At 36.7% G+C, this 19,030-nt stretch overlaps 1 protein-coding gene across 8 annotated transcripts in view; it reads left to right on the forward strand.

The window, feature by feature from the left end:
- DOCK7 (dedicator of cytokinesis 7) overlaps positions 1 to 19,030 on the forward strand; it is a 219,826-nt gene that overhangs the window by 131,748 nt on the left and 69,048 nt on the right. For 5 of the 8 annotated variants that reach the window (XM_073896632.1, XM_073896628.1, XM_073896629.1 and 2 more), the window contains exons 20-25: positions 323 to 554; positions 4,414 to 4,578; positions 6,219 to 6,388; positions 14,943 to 15,035; positions 16,210 to 16,299; positions 17,193 to 17,288. In XM_073896632.1, the coding sequence (XP_073752733.1) occupies positions 323 to 554; positions 4,414 to 4,578; positions 6,219 to 6,388; positions 14,943 to 15,035; positions 16,210 to 16,299; positions 17,193 to 17,288 (846 nt within the window). The remainder of the gene's footprint in view (positions 1 to 322; positions 555 to 4,413; positions 4,579 to 6,218; positions 6,389 to 14,942; positions 15,036 to 16,209; positions 16,300 to 17,192; positions 17,289 to 19,030) is intronic. The other 3 variants (XM_073896633.1, XM_073896634.1, XM_025871752.2) reach the window with 1 other exon arrangement.

Raw genomic sequence — 19,030 nt, forward strand, 5'->3', positions numbered from 1 at the left:
AGGTAATAAACTAATAATGGGCACAGGCCTTGTACTGATAGACCTGCACAATCAGTAAGTTCTAAAACAATAGGATGGACTCACACTGGGGGGAAAAATCCTTAATTAGTATCAATAGAATTCTGACTAATTAATAGTGTTCAGAATGGCCACTTTACAATAATAAATGAGAATAGATCTAGTTTTAATTGGAAACAATGTATATAATTGTGTACTTTCTTGTATTACTAATTTATACGAGCTATTTTATATTTATATGGTCCAAAGTTTTGGGAATTTACAGTTATAATTGGTTAGTGATTTTGTTTATTCTTTGTTTTAGGATCCTTATCTCGACAAATTTTTTGCTCTGGTCAATGCTCTGGATGAACACATGTTCCCAGTCCGAATTGGAGACATGCGTATAATGGAAAATAACTTAGAAAATGAATTGAAGAGCAGTATTTCAGCATTGAATTCATCTCAGTTAGAACCAGTGGTCCGATTTCTTCATCTTCTGCTTGATAAATTGATACTTTTAGTTGTTAGACCTCCTGTCATTGCTGGCCAAATAGGTAATTTTTACTTATGTTTGGGGAATTAGGAAATTTGTAACGTGGCATTTCTAGCTTTTGCAGAAATAGAATCATGATTTACTATGTATTATCTATAAGGACGGTGTTTGACTTGGGGGAGGAGAGGGTGGGGATGTTTACTTGTTTCTGATGCCAGAAAGTAACTTTTTTTTTTCATTTTTATAAAATGTGCCATATAGATTTCAGCTCAGATTATGGAAACAAATTCATTTATCCACTCACCAAATACTGATTAAGCTCTTACTATGTGCCAGACACCAATAGGCTCTGTCCAAGGCTTAGTTCCTGATTTTAAGGATCTCACAGAATATTTTGGAAAACAGGCAAACAGATAAATCATTTTGCTTTTTACATGATGTGTGATTTACCTAGCCTACATTTTTACTCATCTGCTATCCTCTATTTAAAATAGCTGTTCTTGGGGTGCCTGGGTGGCTCAGTCGTTAAGTGTCTGCCTTTGGCTCAGGTCATGGTCCCAGGGTCCTGGGATTGAGCCCCGCATCAGGCTCCCTGCTCAGCTGAAGCCTGCTTCTCCCTCTCCCACTCCCCCTGCTTGTGTTCCCTCTCTCGCTGTGTCTCTCTCTGTCAAATAAATAAATAAAATCTTTAAAAAAATAAAATAAAATAGCTTTTCTTTTCTTCATTAACTCAGAATCTCTATATTCTCATTTTCTTCTGTGTTATTCTGGAATTAGAGGTAGTCCTGTTTCCTGTGTTAAATGGTTGCACAAAGGAGAGGAGTGTTCAGCTCCTTGGAATTTTATTTTATTCTTATTATATTTTTATTTTTTAAATTATTTTTTTATTATTATGTTCAATTAGCCAGCATATAGTACATCGTTGGTTTTTGATGTAGTGTTCAATGATTCATTAGTTGTGTATAGCACCCAGTGCTCATCACAACATGTGCCCTTCTTAATACCCATCACCCAGCTACCCCCCATCCCCCCACCCCCTCCCTTCTGTAACCCTCAGTTTGGTTCCTGGAGTCTAGAGTATCTCATGGTATGTCTCCCTCTCTGATTTCTCCCCCTTCAGTTTTCCCTCCCTTCCCCTATGATCCTCCACACTATTGCTTATGTTCCACATACGAGTGAAACCATGTGAGAATTGTCTTTCTCTGCTTTAGGGGAGACTTGTTAATAGAGGAGATTTTTGGGTCAAACATTTAAACTTGAGTAGGAGTCTGACAGGCAAATAACTAGTCCAGGGTGATTAAATAGTATGTGCATGGTATACAGACAGATAAATGAACTGGGAAATTTGGAGGAACCTATAAGTAGTCATAAATTGGAGGGTTGGTGATTAATGATGATGTTGGAGGTGAGGGAGATGAAATGGGATCTTCCATGATCCTTTAGGGCATTGGGACTATTATTCTATAAGGAATCAATAGTTTTTGAAGGGTCTGGTCTAATAATTAGGGAAGTAATGTGACCCAGTTTGGCTTTTATAAAGATGAGTGTGCTATGTGGAGATGGGTTGAAAGTGGGAAAATCTGGAAGCAAAGAGACAAATTAGGAATCTTACAGAATTTCATACAATAAACTCTGAGGTCCTGCCAAAACAGGAGGCGACAGTGAGTTGGAGAAGAGGGGTGGATTAAGAAATATTGAAGAGCTATTGTACAGAGTACTGTCACAGGAGTCCTAGGAGAGGTTTTAAGAAAAAAATTTAGCACTGTTCATTTTTGTAGATTATGTAAGTAAAATAATAATGCCATAGTAGCAGACATTTGCACAGCACTTTAATATATGCCAGCAATATTGCTATGCACTTTATTTATATTAGTGGATGAAATGCTCACAACTCTTATGTGTAGATAACATTACCACTGTTTTACAAGTAAGTAGAGTGATGAACACTCTACTTGAAAATTTGCCTAAGGATTCAGACCCAAGCAACTGACTCCAGAGTCCCAGTCTTATCTACTAAAGAGGTGTTCACTAGTGAAATTAACAAGAGTTTTAGTCAAACAGTGAAAGTAGAAACCAGATTACAGAGAATTAAGCGCATTATACACGGTGAAAGGAATACAAAATGTATACACTATTTTTCAAAGAAATTTGGTTAGAAGAGGAAGCAGGGTTGATAATGGCATAAGAATGGAATCATTTGAGCATGTTTATGCGCTTTGAGTAACTAGTGGAGGGGGGAGAAAAATATAAGAGGTGCTAAAAGGTTTAATTAATGGAGCAAGCCTATGGGACAAAAGTCAAGTGATCATTGTTATATAGGAGAGGAGCACTGCTTCCTTTAGAAGGGAAATAAAAATGATTTCAGATTTGGATAAATTTGTGGTAAAACGTTGAGGACTTTAATACTATAAATTTCTACTGTGAGATAAAAAGCAAAATTTCTTGAGAAGGGAATAAAGTGGATCTGAGTTTTGAGAAGGGTTCTGATGGTTTGGAATAGCTACTATGAGGAAAAGGAATTAAGCAGGAACCATTTATTGGATTATTCCAGTTTTAGGAAAATTTAATTGGCCTCATTTCTGTTCATAATTTCCTGTCTTGATTAAATAAATCATAGGGGCGCCTGGGTGGCTCAGTTGCTGGGCGTCTGCCTTCGGCTCAGGTCATGATCCCAGGGTCCTGGGATCGTGCCCCGCATCAGGCTCCCTGCTCAGTGGGAAGCCTGCTTCTCCCTCTCCCACTCCCCCTGCTTGTGTTCCCTCTCTCGCTGTGTCTCTCTCTGTCAAATAAATAAAATCATAAATAAATAAATAAATAAATCGTAGACTCTGAGGCTTAATCGCCCAGAATGGCTGTTTGTTTTACCCGTTTATTTAGTGTGCTACCAGAATTTCCCAACTTTTGCAAAATTTTCATTACATACTCACTTGAATGACTGGGTAGGTATTGCTAGCCTGGCATTTAAAATGTTGTGCCGTGGGGCGCCTGGATGGCTCAGTCGTTAGGCGTCTGACTTCGGCTCAGGTCATGATCCCAGGGTCCTGAGATTGAGCCCCGCATCGGGCTCCCTGCTCCGCGGGAAGCCTGCTTCTTCCTCTCCCACCCCCCCTCCCCGCTTGTGTTCCCTCTCTCACTGTCTCTCTCTGTCAAATAAATAAATAAAATCTTTTAAAAAAATAAATGAATAGGGGCGCCTGGGTGGCTCAGTTGTTAAGTGTCTGCCTTCGGCTCAGGTCCTGAGCCCTGCATCAGGCTCCCTGCTCAGTGGGAAGCCTGCTTCTCCCTCTCCCACTCCCCCTGCTTGTGTTCCCTCTCTCGCTGTGTCTCTGTCAAATAAATAAATAAAATCTTTAAAATAAATAAATAAATAAAATGCTGTGCCGTCTTACCTCAGCCTGTTCCTCCAGGTGCCTAATGCTTTTACCGATTCCCTCATGTCAGTCATGGTGCTTATTCACTATCCTCTTTTCTTAGTATTTTAAGTTGATATTTTTAATAATCTACTTTCATTGTTAATATTTTTTTAAACGAGTAACATGCTCATTGTATATTGGGTTTTCAGAGTCCTCTTTTAAACAAGAAGTGACTTTTCAAAGGTGATACACAAGATAGATTTCTTTTTTTCTTATGTGCTTTGTATTGTTTTGCAAAATAATGGGTACCTGTTGGGTGATGTTTTGTTTTTTGACTGAGCAAACCCATATAGTTTTCATTAGTAAAATAATTGTGTTTTAAAATTTTGTTTAGAAAAGTAATTTTGATTCAGCTAATAGAGCATTAAAATCATCAAATATCATCTTTATACACTTACTATGCATAGTCACTATACTTAACACATGTAGAGATGATAAAACCTTGATCTTTTTGGAATTTGCAGTTTAAAAAAATGAATGCAAAAATGTGTTCCTTCTTCTTAAAAGTTAATCTAGGTCAAGCATCTTTTGAAGCCATGGCATCAATTATAAATCGGCTCCACAAAAACTTGGAAGGAAATCATGACCAGCATGGCAGGAACAGCCTTCTCGCATCATACATCTATTACGTTTTTCGCCTACCAAATACTTACCCTAATTCACCATCACCAGGTATGTTATTCCTTTTCCTTTGAAATTCTCTTGTATGTTCATGGCAAAATGGAAATAATCTCATAGTCTAGTGGGATGCATCCATTCAACAGCTAGCATTTACTGAGTGCTTGCTGAGTGGCACGGAATATGCTGGGTGCTGGGGTTAAGAGGATAATTAAGTTACATCTCCAGGCATCATCATTTCTACAGCTTCCTTTAATTTGAATTAGAGCTTGGTTGAATTAATTCTTGGAAACAAACCTTGAAAATAAGTTCTGTGTCTCTGGAAGCATTTTACCGTAAGATAAATAGAATGTTATATTTGTCATTTGGAATGTTGGACATTAAAGAAGAAATAGGATAGCTTAGTTCCCTGATAACTTTGTGAAACCTACAATAGTATAAAAGCTTATTCTCTAGAAAGGTCCTAATCTCTTCATGGTCAATAAGATAATGTAGCCTTTGTGAATATCAGCGCCCAAAGTGGTTACTCGGCTTTGTATGACACTGGTGGTAGTGTGGTGGTGCGGTGGGGGGCTGTCTTGGTTTGAATAACTCGTTAGGTGTTAGTTAGTTAATGATTTTGTTGTGCGTACCTTTCAACCTGCTCATATGTTTGTATGAGCCATCACTCATCACTAATGATGATGGTAAGTGACCTTTCCCAGCTCTTGGCGACGTTAACATTAATAATGGTGAGAAATACGTATGACATTCATTATGAAAACTAGACATAATAGTAAAATGACTCTAAGTTTTAGCTTATTTTATTTCTTAATTGCAAAAAGAGAAGTAATTGACTTATATTCTGGGTTGTAATTTCCTATCTTGATTTAAAAAGTTATAGTACTTTAGGCTCTGAAGGTATATTGTGGACTATATACAATGCTTCTCCATTTTACCTTTCATCCAGTGTACTATTGTAATTTCACAGATTTTGCAAACCATCTTTTTTACATGCTGACCTGACAGTTGTGTGTCATTTGCAAATATGAAAGGTTTCTTTAAGAAAATGGTATAAATTATGGATACAGTTGCTGGGTATTTTTATGTTCATAGAATATGGTTGAATGATGGTTGAACATAGTTGATTTTAGAGGAATTCTTGCTTTTATAACTTGGGCTCTTAGAAGTATCTTGATTATACATATATATGTATATCGTAAGGATGCCATTTTGTTATAGTTCAAATTTCATTGATGAAGTTGCAGAAACAAAACACAATCTCATTTAAGAGATGTTGACAGTAAATTGGTTGTCCTTCCAGTGACTGTATATCCAGGACAGAGTAGGAGGAGTGGGAGAAAGGAAGAGTCATCAGCTGAAGTATTCTGGGTCCTAGATACTCCTATCTAAAGTGAAAATAATGTGTGTGTGTATTTTGTCTTGTTTTTTATTGTACACTTAATATATAATCGGAAACATTGACAAGATAATGACTTTATTTGCATGTGGTTTTGTCAACTGCTGTAAAATAGAATATCTTGGTGTAGCTATCAATAAGTTTTAAGTGTTTTTTTACTTAGTATTTTTCATTTAGAAATAAATAATTCCTCATTTTTATGGAATTTTGTAAAGTGGCAGAGATTTTTTTCAGGTCCTTTCCTGACTAATTTTTTTGTTTGTTTAATTATGTGCTATTCTATATACAACTCTAGGTCCTGGGGGTTTGGGAGGATCAGTGCATTATGCCACAATGGCTAGATCTGCTGTGAGACCTGCAAGCCTTAATTTAAATCGTTCTCGGAGCCTTAGTAATAGTAACCCAGATATATCTGGGACTCCCACGTCACCAGATGATGAAGTACGGTCAATCATCGGCAGTAAGGTAAACTGAAGATACTCATCTATACATTTGGTTTTCAGTTTATGAACAAATGAGAAATGTCCAGTTTTATTTTATTCTTAATTTTAAAATGTATTTGAGTTAGTAACAGGCAAGACATTGTACCTTTCTATCAGTCTACACTAAGTGTCTCATGTTTCTATTAAATAAGCTTGCTGTTACAAACTGGTTTGTGCCTTCTGCTCAGGAAAATCGCCAAATTCAGAAATTTGTCCAGGATTACCAGTCCATATAACATTTTTGTGTGTACTCCATCCTGTGAAAAATGACTAGATTAATTTCCTATAGAGTTAAAAGAGACCTATCTGACTGCTGTGTACAAGGGACATCACATCATTGATTTAAAATAGGAACCTCCATCCTTTCTCTGAAAAATATCAAGACCATTGATTAGCCTTCATTGGTAGTAGAGCTGCCTTTCACTGGAAAATTCTATATAAAGATGCACCAGAGCTCAAAAAATATGATTTATTTAATGATGGTTAATGATTATTCCAGGTAACAAGTGAGAAGCCAGCTAGTATAAGATCCAACTATATTTTTTAACAGCATCTTTATTAACCCCCTCAAAAAAAGGAATAGGTAGTACCTTTTTATAGGTCAGGTACAAAAATAATTCCGAGTTTAAACAGAGTGGAAAAAAGAACAGTAAGACTAAGGCCAGTAAATAGTGTTATGTTGTGTTTTGACCAAACCATTTCAAAAGTAGTTTTTGCCATTTGAAAGGAGGGAGATACCATTGTTGTGGAATCACAGCCAGCTTTTCTTTGGCACTTTTAGGCTATTAACTAGGATCTGAGGAAGAATTAATAAACATGTTCTAGCATCTGTGTTGAACCCTTAGCCTGAACTATAATAGATTTTTTTTTTAAACAATCTGGGTTTGTTATGTGAAATACTTGAATGTTGATCAAAAACATCAGAACTACTCATACCTGTTCATATAAAGAAATTTTACATTCAGAAGCTTCTAATGAACTTAAGCCTTGCTCTTTTTTAAAAGTAACTTAATTTTTAAAGTAATTGCTCACAGATCAAAAATATATTTTGTAGTCTTACATTTTAAATAAACATGAATTTCAGTAACTTACAGATCCATACAGACCTTACTCTAATTAAACAACTTTCACTTTCTGTGAACTCCCTGAGAGAGTGATGTGCAGATACATCTTCATGGGCTTGTGCAAAGTAACCTGAGTAATACAGCAATCGCCAAAGGGAAGGCTCCTATGCCCCCAACCCCCATATAGTTCCATCTTTAGGAAAAGAACTCAGGTTTTTTTTTCCTTGTATTCATTCTCAGTTGTATCTCATTATAATAGAGGTAGTACTTAGCATTATTTATATACTGTAAATACAGTTCTTCTGTGGAATGAATCTGATTTGTGAATTAATAAGAAATTTTCCTGTTAAAGAGCTACAGAGATGAAAAAGATACCATTGTCCTCAAGGTTCTACTTTTATTTTTTTATTTTTATTTTTTAAGATTTTATTTATTTATTTGAGAGAGAGAATGAGAGACAGAGAGCACGAGAGGGAAGAAGGTCAGAGGGAGAAGCAGACTCCCTACTAAGCAGGGAGCCCGATGCGGGACTCGATCCCGGGACTCCAGGATCATGACCTGAGCTGAAGGCAGTCGCTTAACCAGCTGAGCCACCCAGGCACCCCTCAAGGTTCTACTTTTAAAATGCCTCTTAATTTCTCTAAGACTTGCATTATGTTTCATCTAGAGTAAGTCTAGAGTTTTCCTTTTTATGATGTATTTGACAGATTATAACATCAAGATTTAGAACAAAGGTCTGCATATATTGGAATGATTATTTGCCTTTTTTCAAATAGTCATAAAATGAGACATAATGATGACATAAACTTCTGATGATATGTATTGTATATATCTGAGAAAGCCATCATGAGAATTTTTCTTATGACAACACAGCCTCTTCCTAATCAAGTTTTATTTAAATGGATTTCATGTTTCCTCTTGGAAAAAATTTTTTTAAAAGATTTTATTTATTTATTTGACAGAGAGGGAACACAAGCAGGGGCAGTGGGAGAGGGAGAAGCAGGCTTCCCGTTCAGCAGGGAGCCCGATGTGGGGCTCAATCCCAGGACCCTGGGATCATGACCTAAGCTGAAGGCAGACACTTAATGACTGAGCCACCCAGGCGCCCCCCTCTTGGAAAATTTTTGATAGTTACTTCATTTTGGAATATCATTTAGTCATAATCAATAATAATGGTGTAAAATTTTATCTCATTCTTAAAATTATAAGGAATTTGAAGTTTATTTATAGCTACTGTTCATTCTGATTTCATTGGCCTGGAAATTCAAGAAACTTTTTTTTTTTTTTTTTTTTTGGTGTGAGAGAGAGAGGGAACAGGAACAGGAGGGAGAGGGAGAAGCAGACAACCTGCTGAGCGGGGAGCCTGACATGGGACTGCATCCCAGGACCCTGAAATCATGATCTGTGCTGAAACCAAGAGTCAGGTGCTTAACTGACTGAGCCACCAAGGCGCCTGAAAAAAATCTTTTTTTTTTTTTTTTTTTAATGGTTTTGTCTTTCCCCTGCCTCAGCCATGGTCATGCCATAGATGTCATTACTAATAACTTTAACCCTCATAATCTCAGTTTCATGAATTGTATTCTCTATTAGCTCAAGTTTTTCTCCCTAGTACGCCAACTCCTAACACTGCTCTGCAACCTCCCATCACTTGATCTGATGACCTTTTACTGTGTCTCAATTACTTAATGTTACTCCAACTTAGCCAGCTTAAATTCCATGACCAATCATTTTTTTAAAAAGATTGATTTATTTATTTTAGAGAGAGAGAGAGAACACATGAGTGAGGGGAGGGGCAGAGCAGGAGGTAGGGAGGGAGAGAGAGAGAGAGAGAGGTAGAGAAGCAGACTCCCTGCTGAGCGCAGAGCCTGATGCAGGGCTCGATCCCAGGAGCCACCAGGTGCCCCTCTATGACCAGTCATTATAGTTAACCCTGTTATAATCAAACCTCAATTGCCTTATCTTTCTCTCATTTCATTTTACTTGCGTAGCCCGATCTCAAGCCATAGTTGAACCCAGTCGTCTGTCTGTGCCATGTCGGCACCTGTGCTGATGAACATGACTTGAGAAATACTGTAATGACTGGTTTCATTTGAAATGAAAAGCCATGGACCTCAAGAGAGCCCTCAATGCTGTCAGGAAGTTAATTATACTATATTTCTGCATTCCATTTACTTTCCCATTCTCCCAGAAAGATTTCATGCCTTCTTCCCTTATCTGCCCACCAGTTGTCCTTCTCACTTTATCTCCTACTTCATTGAGAAAGTGGAAGCCCTCAAAAGAATAATTTTGTAGATTTTACCACCATATCTACCTACCTACTACCATCTATGACTACCCACTACTTAAAATAATACTCTGCTACAAATGAACTATCCATTTTCATACATCCATTTGTAGACAAGCTCCTGTCTCCTCTCACCTACTCAGGATCCTCACTCTGGCAATTATTTCATCTCTCTGCTGCTTCATCAGTTGCCCCTATCTACTAAAACATCCCATCCACATAAAGCATGATATTATTTATCCCCAAATCTCCTCTCTAGCATTTTAGCTGCTAGCTTCCTCACTATTTCTGTTATGTTTTGTAGTAGAATTCCTTAAAAGAGTTTCCTATACTAGCTGTCTCCAATTCTTTTACTCCCATTCTCCCTACCCTACTTTAATCAGATACCGCTCCCATCTTCCATCCAACCTGCCTTTGTTAATGTGACCAACACTCCATGTTGCTAAATCCAGTGGTTAATTCTCAACACTCCGCTTACTTGACCTTACAGCAGATTTGGACATAGTTAAATTCTTTCCTCCTTGGTTTATTATATTTACTTGCCTTCCAGGGCCCTGTACTCTCTTGTTTATCCTTTTACTGTTCTGGTTATACCTTTTCAATCTCTTTGGATTCTTCTTTTCCTGATCTCTTAATCTGGAAGTGCTCCAGGCCTCTGTCCTTATCTCTCTCATCTTCTCTCTTTTCTCTCTGTACTCACTTGCTTGATGTTATCCAGTCCCATGATTTTAAATACCACTCTATGCTAATGACTCCCAAAATTATATTTCTGAAACAAATTTCCCTCTGAAACTGTAAACTCAATCCTGTGGCCTTTCCTAAATCCTTTTGTTCAGATTTAGGTATATGTTAAAGATCGAACCACTGCTCACTACCTCTGCTACTACCAGTTGGTCTGAACTACCATCCTGTCTTCCTCAGTTCATGTAATAAACTGGAAGATGGTTTCGCTGCTTCCAACCTATGCTCTCTTCTTCTTCTTCTTTTTTTTTTTTTTTTTTAAGATTTTATTTATTTATGCGACAGAGAGACACAGCGAGAGAGGGAACACAAGCAGGGGGAGTGGGAGAAGGAGAAGCAGGCTTCCCGCCGAGCAGGGAGCTCGATGCGGGGCTCATGACCTGAGCCCAAGGCAGATGCTCAACCGACTGAGCCACCCAGGTGCCCCCAAACCTATGCTGTCTTCACAACATAGCAAGCAGAGTGCTGCTTCCAAAGCTTAAGTCACAAAAAACAAAACTTAAGTTAGATTATGTCATTCCAGGGGCACCTGGCTGGCTTAGTCAGTAGAGCATGCAACTCTTGAACTTGGGGTTGTGAGTTCAAGCCCCACATTGGATATAGAGATTACCTTAAAAAAAACAAAAACAAAACTTTCTATCATTCCTCTGAGCATTATAATCCTATTACTAACTCCTTCACCTCTTTTCTACTCCGACCACCTTATTTAAATGTATAACATGTATCTTGGGGACTTCTGATCCCCTCATTCTGTTTGTCTCCTAACATTTACTGCCTTTTTATGTAGCATATAAATTAGTTAATAATTATTTTTCAGTGTTTGTTTACCTTACCTTTATCACAGTATGAGCTCCATGAGGTCAGGCATAGTTGTTGAGTGATATATCCTAAGCACCCATAATGGCCAGCATATTGAAGGTGCTCAGTGGATATTCAGTGAGTGAATGTTAGTAAGTATTGCAAGAATAAACTACTCCTTTAGAAGTTATGTTTTTGTTTGCCTTCTTGCTGCCAGGATTAATTATATATTTAATGATATTAAGAGATTTGGCTTTATGAAAGTTTTGGCTTCATATTTTATTCTTTAATATAAAATGTAGAACTCCTAAAATTCAGGAATACTTACATCAATAGGATTTTATTACTCTGATGGCTGTAAAATCAGATTTGTGAGACTTTCTTCATAATTATTTTTTCCAAAACTGATCTCTTTGCCCTAGCAGTATTCTTTTAACATTCAGTTATGTAAATATATGATTATGACAAGTTTGAATTTTATTGCTTTTAATCAAATGCCAGTGCAGTTTTACATGGATATGTAGTTTCTTTGTAATATATCATCTCCTATTTTTAAATTTAACACTGAGAGCTTACTGTGTGCTAGGCACTATGCTGAGGACTTGCAGATACAAAGCCGAAATCTTTGAATTCTAACAGCAAGTTGATGTCAGGTCAAATAGAATATGAGCCTTGCCCATGGAAGGAGCCTATCTATATTTAAGGGACAGAATAACGTTACAGAGATGTGACAAAAACAAAAGCCCTTTCATGCACATGTGCACACATTTGGTTAATCTGTTCTGTTAGTTGGAGATCAGTAAATGTAGTTATGACATTAGTAAATATCAGTGATGAATTTGCTTAAGGAAGTTAAGATATAATTCTTAGCTTTGTAACACTTAAATTATCGCAGTTATTTGCTTTACAGAATAATTGGCCATAGGTTTTCTTTAACTAGTTAGCTTTGATTTGATGTAATTATAACTGCTCAGTCTGAATATTGTGGATATAATATACAATGGCACAGTGAGATTTGTTGTTTATTCTCACATTACTGATTAACATGTGCCTTAATTTAAAGGAAATTAAGGAGGTGAAAAGTGTGTTTAAGAGTACAGGAAAATTATTGGTATTGTGGAAATTTATGGTAGAGAGAAGAGCACAGTTGTAACGTTCTAAAAATCAGATGCTTATGTATTATTTTTGTAACACGAGTAGTGGTTGTAAAAATTGCAAATGGCAGAAAGAACTTCATACGGTGGAGACATAAGTTGGGAGACTGGTGAAAACTTTTAACTTATCTGAAAAACATTGTTTGCAGATTTGCTTTTATTTGAAATAATACGGGGTTCTGAGAAGGTAGGTATTTTAAACAAATCTGATTACATAATTTTACTAGTATTTGAATATTCTCTCATTTACTTTGCTAGGAACCATTTAAAAAAACATGAGTAGGAAGTTTTTGAACTATGTCAACTATTTTTTTTTTTGAAAGATTTTATCTATTTGCCAGAGAGCGAGAATGTGCACGAGCAAACAAGCAAGCAAGCACAAGTCGGGAGAGGGACAGAGGGAGAGAGAGAAGCAGGCTTCCCACTGAGCAGGGAGCCCGATGTGGGACTTGATTCCAGGACTCTGGGATCAAGACCTGAGCCGAAGCCAGACATCCGACCAACTGAGCCACCCAGGCGCCCCAGAACTCTTTTTTGAGTGTTTACTATATTTGAAGCATTGTACTTAGTAATTTACTTCCATTTTTAAATTTGATCTTTGCAATATGAGGGAGACTATGATTATTCCTATTTTATACTAAGAAGCTGAAAATGAAATTAGATAATTTACCTTAGGTTTTACAGTTAATAAGCAGTAGAACCTGGATATGAACTTCAACACTCATCTTACACATTCAATTTAAAGAATGAGTGGAAATGGAGGCTTACTGTATCATTCAGTCGCTCTGTATTTTTGGAAAAATAGGGAAAAAGAAGGAGGGAAATTAGTCTCCCTAAAACCTAAACTCTTGAGAGTTAGTTTGTCTTGCCTCTTTCTCCCTAATCCTCATTCCCTCCTGTAGTATTGATACATTGGCTTCACTCCCAGAGATTCTTACTTGTTTAGAGTTAAGGCCCTGCATATTTATTGTTGTTGACCTTTCCAGGCAAAACACATGTCTACACAGTTGATTGTTGTTATTACTACTCTTGTTTTTCCTTTACCTATCCTTTGGTGCTTTCTGGGGTTGGGTCCATAGTTTGTCACCTTTTCTTGGGTTGTCTTCATTCTTCTTTTTTTTTAATATGATTTTATTTTATTACTATTTTTTTAAATTTTAATTTATGTTAATCACCATACATTACCTCATAAGTTTTTGATGTAGTGTTCCATGATTCATTGTTTGCGTGTAACACCCAGTGCTCCATTCAATACGTGCCCTCTTTAATACCCATCACGAGGCTAACCCATCCCCCCACCCCCCCCAGAACCCTCAGTTTGTTTCTTAGAGTCCATAGTCTCTCATGGTTCATCTCCCCCTCCAATTCCCCCCTTCATTTTTTTCCCTTCCTACTATCTTCTTCTTCTTCTTTTTTTAAACATATAATGTCTTATTTGTTTCAGAGGTACAGGTCTGTGATTCATCAGTCTTACGCAATTCACAGCACTCACCATAGCACATACCCTCCCCAGTGTCTTCATTATTCTTATTCCAACAATCCTCTAAAAATTCCTTATAACTGGCTCCAGTTCTAAGAGCAGATTCCCAGGCCACAGCCCAGGTTGCTGAATCAGGATTTCTGGGGATGGGGCCCAGAATCTGAATGTTATAAAACTTCCCAAGTGACTCTAATGATCAGTTAGGTTTAAGAAATTAAAGCCCCAGTTCCCTTCACCTGGGATAATAACTTCTTTCAGAGAGGAACAGATGTAATTCACTTCTGGTCATACACAGTAGCATGTTAAATTCAGCGATAGTGATGATGAAGATGTAATTCCTACAGACCAGCCCCATCATAATGCTTTTTTTATAATATTTATATAAAATAGTAGCCTATTATGTTTAATTACAACAAGCACAGTAAAACTGATCACAACCCCAAATCCACCCTCATTTTTAGGCAGGAGCAAATATTAGTCATCCCCCCCTTTTTTTTTCTTAATATCTCTTGTTGTTCCCTTAGAAGAAAGCAAAAGAGGAAGCAAGGTCATTATGGAATATCAAAACACAGAAGTTTCAGTTGGTGACAAAGTGAAAGTAAAGGCTTTTAGACAAGAATGAAATGATGTACTTCGATTCTTTTTTTTTTCTCTTTTAAATCCTGGTTAGAGTCAGAGGAAATTATGTTGCTAACTCGTGCCATCTTTAAAGAGGGTTTGGGGGGATGGTACTGTGGGAACTTTAGTTGGTACTTCAAGGTGATCCCTTTACATAAAGAGAAATTATCTTTAAATGCTATACTTAATATTCTTTGTGATTTAAAAACAAATTATGTTATGTAGTAAGGTAATTTTGGTGAACTAATACTTCTAGATGCCTAAAAATTTTGGTTGCTTTAACAGTACTAATTAAAAACATGTTTGCATTGGAAAGTCTGGATTTCTTTAAGAATAATTTATGGCATGCCACATGTAATATTTCTTTCCTTTCCAACTGCTTTCTGTTATATGCTTAGGGTTTAGATCGCTCCAATTCCTGGGTTAACACTGGTGGTCCAAAAGCTGCCCCATGGGGATCCAACCCCAGTCCAAGTGCAGAATCAACACAGGTGGTGTTTATATTAGAGGTTTCTTTATTGGCTGCTGATGTTTCCCTTTAGAACATTACTTTTTAGTACATACTATGATTTCAGTGGCTTGCTTTTTAATCATTAAAAAGTGTGTATTTTTGTTTACTTAGCACATTTTCCAACTACTATGCATGAATACCACCAATTGCACCAGTAATGCTCTCCTTTCCTACTTCCTGTCTCCCTCCCCCGTCTCTCCACCCTGTCAGTATTTCAGTGCCTGCTGTTTATGCAAGTGATGGCTTTGATAACAGTTTCTACTGTAGGGGGAGCACATCTCTAGTAGGAATTTTAAAAAATTTTATGTGGAAAATAACCTGACAGTTTTCCATTTGCTTTTGGTTTAAAGTGTAGTTTATTGTATCCTTTTCATTAGCATTTACTATCTTGTCTTTTTTTTTCCCCCCATAATTACTGACTAGAAATACTGGGACTAAGCTGAAATTAAGTGTGAACAGTATATGATCCCCGTGCTGTAAGATTTAATACCAGAAGCAAAAATCCGTTTTAATTTGTATTGTGTTGCAAAGTATGAAATTTGTGTATGACTTAGTTGAACCAGGTATTGCTTACTTAAGTCTAGTTGCTTCATAGCTAATATTGCATGATACCTCAAAATATACTTCTCATCTGTGTATTGGCTTTGGAGTGAAATGCTCCTGTTCTTGAAGAATTTTACTCCGTGTTTAATATCATAAAGTGTTTTATATTTGAAGTATATGGCAGAGCCGAATAGTAGTTTTTGATAGTAGTGAAAAGTGAAAGAATTTTCTTTATTGAGAATAAAATTCTTGATTTCTTTTTTTGGTCTGAAACCAGTGAGAAGTATGTTTTTACTTTTTACATTTTCTTACTAGGTGTGTGCATGTGTATAGATCACACAGATAAAAGTTTCATTCTTTGCAGCACTCTGAATTTATATAGTCATTAAAATATTCATCTTTTTACTAAAAATATATAGAAGCCATTTTGATACTTCTAATGTACTGTCATTAAAGCAGCTTAAAATGGTGAAAATGAGATGAGCAATAATAAAACAGTTGTTGAAACCAAAGTAAAACTATTTAAAAAATTGTATGTAATCCTTGAGCTGCAGAGGCCGCCACAGCGGACTTTAATGTTATCTCGTCATTCATTCACCTCCACTCCTTAGGCTATGGATCGAAGTTGTAATCGTATGTCTTCACACACAGAGACGTCAAGTTTCTTACAAACATTAACGGGACGCTTACCAACTAAAAAGGTAGATTCATATGAAGAAAATCCATATAGGGGGAAAGTTCTTAAATAGATGTAAGATTTCTTTATGTAGCCAGTATGTTGCAATAATTGCATTTAAATTATTTGTTTAAAAATACATTTGAGCAAGCACTGCTTGTCTGATGCCTTTGTTTATATCTTTGGGATTGACTGTTTGAAATCAAATTTGATCATCAAATTTTAGTACCAAAAAATGTATCAACTCTGAATTCTGTTTCTGTAACTGCTTCTGTTTTGTGTTTTAAATCTCCAGGGAAAGGAAGATGAGTTAGAAAAATTATCACTCTTAGTAAGATATGTTGATTTGCTTCCCTTATGCACAGTTTTGTTAGTCCTTTTTCATATCGATACACACTACTTTGCAAATGCTTTGTATGCATATCCATTATAAGGCAGGAAATTTCTGCTATGTTTGTAAAAAAGACTTCAGATACCTGAAAACTTGAAAATTAATGGCTTATATCAAAGTTTAAATTTTTAAAGGTATTTCCTAAATTGTACCAGCAAAGTTCATGAATGTATTTGCATATGTTGGAATATGTATTTAAGGCACAATCAAGATCGTATTTGTAACTGTGAGTTTTTGGTCTAGTTTCTGTTTGCAGGTACAATTTAGGAGCCTGTTTCCCACCTGTCCTTTTAAAATTACATTTTACTGCAAGATAACATGTAATTTTTTCAGCTGTTCAACATGCCACTGTCTTACATGTATAAACAGCCGTTTCGTTAATGGGTGTCCTCACTGCATCATTGAATGGTTCACATGCCTTATTTTGCTTATTCTCATTATATCTTCATTTGTAATTGCATTATTATTTGGCTTATGTTATCAGCAGATATGACTTTGATAGTAACTTTGGCTTTACTTCTGGATAGCTTTTTCATGAGGAGCTGGCTTTGCAGTGGGTTGTCTGCAGTGGCAGCGTTCGGGAATCGGCTTTGCAACAAGCCTGGTTCTTTTTTGAATTAATGGTGAGCAAGCTAAACACGTTTTTAATACTGTTTTCCTTAGTTAACGACTTTGTGTTAGCTCATTATTTCATCCTAAGAATCCTTTTCTGTTGTCCCTCTTAGGATTTTACATGTGCCTCCAAGACAAAATTACTCTTGTTACATCTCTGAATAAACACTGTGGGCCCTTGGCACAATTTAGATGGAATATGAAAGCTCCCGTTAACTATTTTTTTAGAGATGGTTGCAGAACCAGCTGTCTTTTTAAAGGAAACGTGGTACCTTATTTCTTAGCCTGGACGTGGCTAGTGTGTAATGTATTGTAGATTTCATCCCAAACATAGATAAAAAAGGCCTTTATAGATCCTCACTGCTTTCATGGTTCGAAAGCTCTTGAGGAAATGCCACTTACAGCCAATTAAAAAACAACACTTTTGCTCAATTTAATAAATGATATTAAAAACAAGGGAATTAATATCTTAATATTTATATACACATAAACACATATATACATGAGAGCAATAAAGATTTGCCGTGTGTACAGTGTGTAGCACTGTCCCTGTGGGCTGGGGGTTATCAAGGCACAGAGAGATTAAGTAACTTGTTTAAGTTGGTACAGCTTTTATTTATTTATTTTTTTTAAGATTTAATTTATTTATTTGACAGAGAGCAGGAGAGCACAGACAGGGGGAGCGGCAGAGGGAGAGGGAAAAGCAGGCCCCCTGCTGAGCAGGAAGCCTGATAGGGGCTCGATCCCAGAAACCTGGGATCATGACCGGAACTGAAGGCAGACGCTTAACCAACTGAGCCACACAGGCACCCTGGTACAGCTTTTAGATAGCAGAACTATGATTCAAAGTCAGGCATTTTGGCACTTAGGGACTTTCCTCTTCAACCTCTAGAAAGCTGAAGTCATTGAAACTTTTTCTTCCAAAAGAGAAATGTGTAAAAAAATAAAGGAAAACAAAACAACACAAAAAGGAAGGCAGGAAGAAAAGAAACAAAAAGAGCTTCCAGAATATGTCATAGGGTCATTCTCAGCATTGAATGTTACCTATATTGAAGATAAGAAGACAGTTTTTCTAGAGACTTACTAATCTACAGAAGAAAATAAGTCAAGGACCCTATGTAAGTGATAGGCAACTCATTTTTTCCTTCTAAAGAATAAACACCAAGTTTGTCATTCTTGTGCTTTTAATAGAAGATCAAATTGTAATTTTGATTTTTTTTGATAGTCTTTCATGTATGTTCAAATTTCTTTAGAATAGTTAAAAAGCTGCAGTTTAAAACTTAGCTCTGCTGTTTACTAATTGTTAAAACTTGACTCTGATTTCCCAGAATTCTGTATTACTAATACCACATTGTTGTAATTATCAATAACCAGAAGCATCTTTTAAAAGATTTATTTGAGAGAGAGAAAGAGAGCGTGAGTGCGTACACGAGCATGTTGGGGGAGGGGGAGGGAAAGAGACTCTCCAGCAGACTCTGCACTGAGCACAGAGCCTGATGTGGGGCTTGATCTCAGGACCCTTGAGATCATGAGATGAGCCAAAACCAAGAGTTAGACACTCAGCGGGCTGAGCCACCCAGGTGCCCACAGAAGCATTTTGTACACATAAATCACTTTGTTAATTTTTGCCTAATATCTTATAATTCATATTGAGTCATCAGTGTTCAATGTACATTCACCATATGTCACTATATTATAGATGCTGAAGAGACCACAGTGAAGTCAATGTGTCTAGTGTCTCAAAGCTTACAGT

The sequence above is a fragment of the Callorhinus ursinus genome, unplaced genomic scaffold (genome assembly GCF_003265705.2).
Source record: "Callorhinus ursinus isolate GAN/ISIS: 27379988/994484 unplaced genomic scaffold, GSC_fseal_2.0 scaffold9, whole genome shotgun sequence".
Taxonomy (NCBI): domain Eukaryota; kingdom Metazoa; phylum Chordata; class Mammalia; order Carnivora; family Otariidae; genus Callorhinus; species Callorhinus ursinus.